This window comes from Caenorhabditis remanei, chromosome IV, assembly GCF_010183535.1.
Source record: "Caenorhabditis remanei strain PX506 chromosome IV, whole genome shotgun sequence".
In the NCBI taxonomy this organism is placed as follows: Eukaryota; Metazoa; Nematoda; class Chromadorea; order Rhabditida; family Rhabditidae; genus Caenorhabditis; species Caenorhabditis remanei.
This window is the reverse complement of record NC_071331.1, coordinates 9,030,919-9,035,350: the sequence shown is the minus strand read 5'-3', so window position 1 is coordinate 9,035,350 and position 4,432 is coordinate 9,030,919. Positions and strand designations below refer to the sequence as shown.

General features: G+C 36.3%; 2 protein-coding genes across 2 annotated transcripts; both read right to left on the bottom strand.

Annotated features, from left to right (window-relative positions):
• Positions 1-1,542: 1,542 nt before the first annotated feature.
• On the bottom strand, positions 1,543-1,829 carry GCK72_013018 (uncharacterized protein; the record flags this gene model as incomplete). The annotated part of the gene is made up of 2 exons (XM_053729582.1): positions 1,543-1,681; positions 1,732-1,829. The coding sequence occupies 2 exons, from the start codon at positions 1,827-1,829 to the stop codon at positions 1,543-1,545; spliced, it is 237 nt and encodes a 78-aa protein (XP_053584354.1).
• A 1,410-nt stretch (positions 1,830-3,239) lies between these two features.
• On the bottom strand, positions 3,240-3,556 carry GCK72_013017 (uncharacterized protein; the record flags this gene model as incomplete). The annotated part of the gene is made up of 2 exons (XM_053729581.1): positions 3,240-3,387; positions 3,480-3,556. 2 exons carry the CDS (start codon positions 3,554-3,556, stop codon positions 3,240-3,242), a joined length of 225 nt encoding a protein of 74 aa, XP_053584353.1.
• Positions 3,557-4,432: the final 876 nt, after the last annotated feature.

Below are 4,432 nucleotides of genomic sequence, written 5' to 3'. Positions count from 1 at the left end.
CGTTTTTTTGTTTAAAAAAACACTGCGAAAAGACGTTAATTTAAAAAAAAAACCGCCTGAAAACTGCGGAAAAAAATTTGTTCGAGACCCGTCATGAAAAGTGCGCATGCGCCTTTAATACAGTACTTTCTCTTCCATTCCGAAAATTTTTTTCGGAATATTCCGAAAATTTTTTTCGGAATATTCCGATCGGAATTTCATTCCGAAATTTTTTTTTCGGAATATTCCGATCGGAATTTCATTCCGAAATTTTTTTTTCGGAATATTCCGATCGGAATTTCATTCCGAAATTTTTTTTTCGGAATATTCCGATCGGAATTCCGTTCCGAAAATGAGCCGATTTTCGGAATTTTTCGGAATTCCGAATTCCGTTCCGCACACCCCTGCCCCATTTGTCTTTTTTCCTCCCTGCCACCTGCCTATTCCCGTTTTCAAATTGACAGATTCTTCCAATTCCCCAAAAATTTGGTACCTCCATTTCGACAAGTATGGGAGATTGATGAGAACGAGATGAGAGAAAATTGAAGGAGTCCTCTTTTTTCGAGACATTGGGAAGAATGATTGATATGAGAGGAGTCTTATTTCGAAATGGTTTCGAAGGCACACACTGGTGGCTGACAAAAGTCTTAAAGCGCTTCAGTGGAAAAAAGGGTAAATTTAACATCAAATCGCAACAGTATTTCAGTTTCAAAAAAAGCTTTTTCATCAATAGTTAATGCAAGAGTAGTTTTTAAAGTTTTGATATGTTTCAGTTGAAATTTTGAGATTTTTCATTCTGAGAGTAGACTTTTTTTTTCACTTTGATATTTTGCAATATAACACAATAATATCTGATTCCCTTAAGTATAAACTCGTATTTAATTAGTCGTTTATCAGTATCTGAACCGGAAACATCAGTCGATCTACTCAAGGGTGTCACAGAAGACAAGCCACTGTCTGGATGGGATGGAATAGTGAAAAAATTAATACGCTCTCAGAAAAAAAATTGTGTACCAAACTGCCACTTCGTTTAAATTATAACCTTGAAACAGAAAACTGTTTCAGTATGAGCTGTTTTGTACATATGTATGCACTTGATATTTTATTATTTGTTGTCCTTGAAATAAATGTTCAAAAAAGTTTTGATTGTGATCAGCTCTGATTTTCGTCGCAATACTCAAATCCTTTTTTGCGGTAGAATCTGTCTTCGACTTTCTGTGTAATCTGTTTCAGTTTCAGACTCTCATAATATTTTGTTTTTTTAATCTTAATAGCTTGGACATGCCAGGACTTTGTCTAAAAAAAAGCAAATCAGGTTTTACCTATGAACATATTTATTTTAACACGGAAACTTCAATATGTGTACTTTCGAAACATTTGGGAAAAAAAGATAAAATGAAATAGATACAATGTACTAGAAGCAAAGGATTCAGAGAAAAGGAAAAACAGAAACAGAGACAAAAAATTGAGAAAAAAGGACTGTTATAATATTATTATGGTACCACTATTTTCACCTCCCGTTGGGTAATTGTGTGTTGTGCTGGATACAAAGAAATACTATGCTCAAATGAAAATTTGTGGATCAGACGACCGTTTTCCGAATCCCATGTGGAAGCTTTTCATCGATCCACCACGTTTTCCGAGTCCCATTGTGAAACTTCCCTGTGTGTAACGGCGTTTCATTGGGATCATGGCGATGGAGCTGAAAATATTTTAACTGACTTTGAGATGATGATTATAGGAAAAGCTGACCGTTTTCCAAAACCGAACACCATTTGTTTTGGCGCAGTGAGGGACATGACGTAGACCGTGACTAGAAGGAGAACAATGAGTCGCGGGAAGCTGAGCATTGTACCTCGAAACTTTTCAGGTTTTAGTAAGGAAAAAAAAGAACAATTTTTTTTAATTGGAATGCTCACAGCTTTTTATTTTGTCACAAAGAAATGGGGAGGAGTCAGGTCAAGCCACGCCCATTTCGACGTTTCATGTCACGCCTATTTCAGCGTCTTTTGAAAATTAATCACAATGATAAATGATGATCAGATAGTGAAGATACTAAAGGAAATCAAAACATGAATGGAAGAAACATGTTTGGCACTATCAATCGAAAATGGTGCTGAAAACTGTGAAAGCTAACCAGGGGTTTTCAATGAAATCAAAACATCTTTTTGCCTGATGACAAATCTTACCGCTCTGATAACTAAACAGGAGTTATCTGAAAGTTTTCTCTTCTTTTAATTTCCGACTTTCACGTCAGTCAGAACTGATGTATGAACGAAAAAAACCTTAAACCATGAAGTTGAAGTCGCAATTTTTTCTCTGTTCTTCGTGCCACTTAAAATGTTTCACAGAAAGTTTTTTCATGTTCTGCTTGTAGAATTTAGTTTTGTTGTTTCAATGATTGAATCTTAATTTACTTAATTGCAAAGATAAATTCTAAAAGAACTTAGGGAAGGTCTCTAATTATAATTTGACAAAAGTTAATTTATTTACATCAAGAGTGCTACAGGTATTTTATTCAATTTTTAACAGTTTCAACAAAATCGTATTATCTTGTGATAAAAGTAAATACATTCAAGAGAAGATTTACGGTAATACATATAGCAATTGATCGTCTTGAAATTCATGAAGCTGTTGGAAAGAACTGACGGAGATCATGTAAACTTATCTGATTTTACGAGTGGCTACTGAGCATTCAGAAAAAAGGCACTCACTTGGGAGTGATGCAGTGCAAGTCTCACTGATAGTGAGATCATTTTTGTTCTCATGGTGAATTTAATTCTGATCCGTAATGAGTTTCAAAAAAGTTTAAATGAAAATAAAATAAACTTCTGTTTCTCAGTGTTCAGTTATTCAATATCGTTGACGGCTTTTCAGTGCGTGATTATTTAAATGATCCAGTCGTATTCAAATTATTATAACTATTCCTCCTTTATCATCTCGATAAGTCTCACAAAAACAAGCATCTCACACGTCTTTGCCTATCCTCCCTAATGTTTGGATTGATAGTCCTGTTTTGGAAATTCAAAAGAAACAGGGGTGGCATGCAAATTTGATAAATTTTCATTTTGAGAAGTTAGAAAAATATGGTTCAATACTTTCGTTAAATAATAATGATTCATGAATGACATGGTGATAAACTTTAATTCGGAAACATCTGACCATAATTTTGCCAGTAAATAATGTTACAGAACAACATTGAAACAGGAAAATAAGAAATAAAAAAAAAGTAGCAGAACATTTAAAAATCTATATACATATTACTTCAAAAATCGTTTCCTTGCATTCTCAAAGTACGTGGCGGTTTTGGAATGATCCAGTTGACGTCTCAAGGCAATTTCTTCTTCCTCTTCTAGTGTTGGATTCTGGTTCAACTCGAAGTAAGCTTCCAGTTGAGTCTTCTGATGACTGGTGAACGTTGATCGATGTTTCTTAATTTTGAATTTCTTGTTTTTCCTTCTGAAAAAAATTGTTTTTTTAATTTCTTGAAGTAATCTCACCTCTGTCCACCACTTCTCAAGTCCAATTTCATAATTTCTCTCTTATCCTCTTCCGACAAATTCAACCAATTATTCATCCTCACAAATTTCAACTGTCCATAAACCGAATCTGTCCAGTGTACTCGAAGTTAAGCAGAAACGTGATCTATCAGATGAACTGAAAATTTCAGAGAAAGGACACTTTGAAACAATTATTAGTATGCTTTTCTACAGTACTAGGTTTCATGATTTCCATTTCCAAGCATCCAGATACTCATTACATGTTTACAACCAGTCGGTTCACGTCGCCTAACGGCGACTAAACCTCCTTTTCTACACCACCCTTCTGGAAGTTACAGCGCCTGCGGCGCTTCCCCAAAATGTTAAGACTATCGAGGTCTCAGAATTCTCTCCAACTTCTGGATTGTCTTATTTTTCTAAACTTGTTGGTAGTCTTAGTTAGCTGTGAGCAATCCGTTCCGGTAAAACACAATTGAAAAATCTCTGCTGTTCTGATACGATTTCGATCCCTTACTCCTTTACTTTTTCTAAGTTTGGCGAAGAGAAAAATTGTCACTTCCCCACATGAGTTCGAACCAAATAACTACAGTCACCGTTGCCTAACTTGCCAGATCGGGTTCCTGACCGCACTGACTTTCGCCATTTGAAAGTCGAACGTAGCTTCGCAATGTAGCGCCTAGCAATATGAACAAACTTGATCCATCCTTCTCATGTAGTGAGGATCTGGCTGTGCATCAGTAGCACCTTCTCCGAGAAGTGCTCCTTGGCTTGCCGACTTCCGAATGATTTGAGAGATGAATTTTGGTAAACAATTTTTCTTAGATTTTCTGACTATATTGGGGGCCACGGGCCGTTGTAAGCCCGTTTGCGGTCGTTTAGCTTCCGTTGGTTCGCCACTCGCAACACCTGCGGCCCCACAGCTGTCACTCGTCCGTTTCTGGAACTTGCGGGCA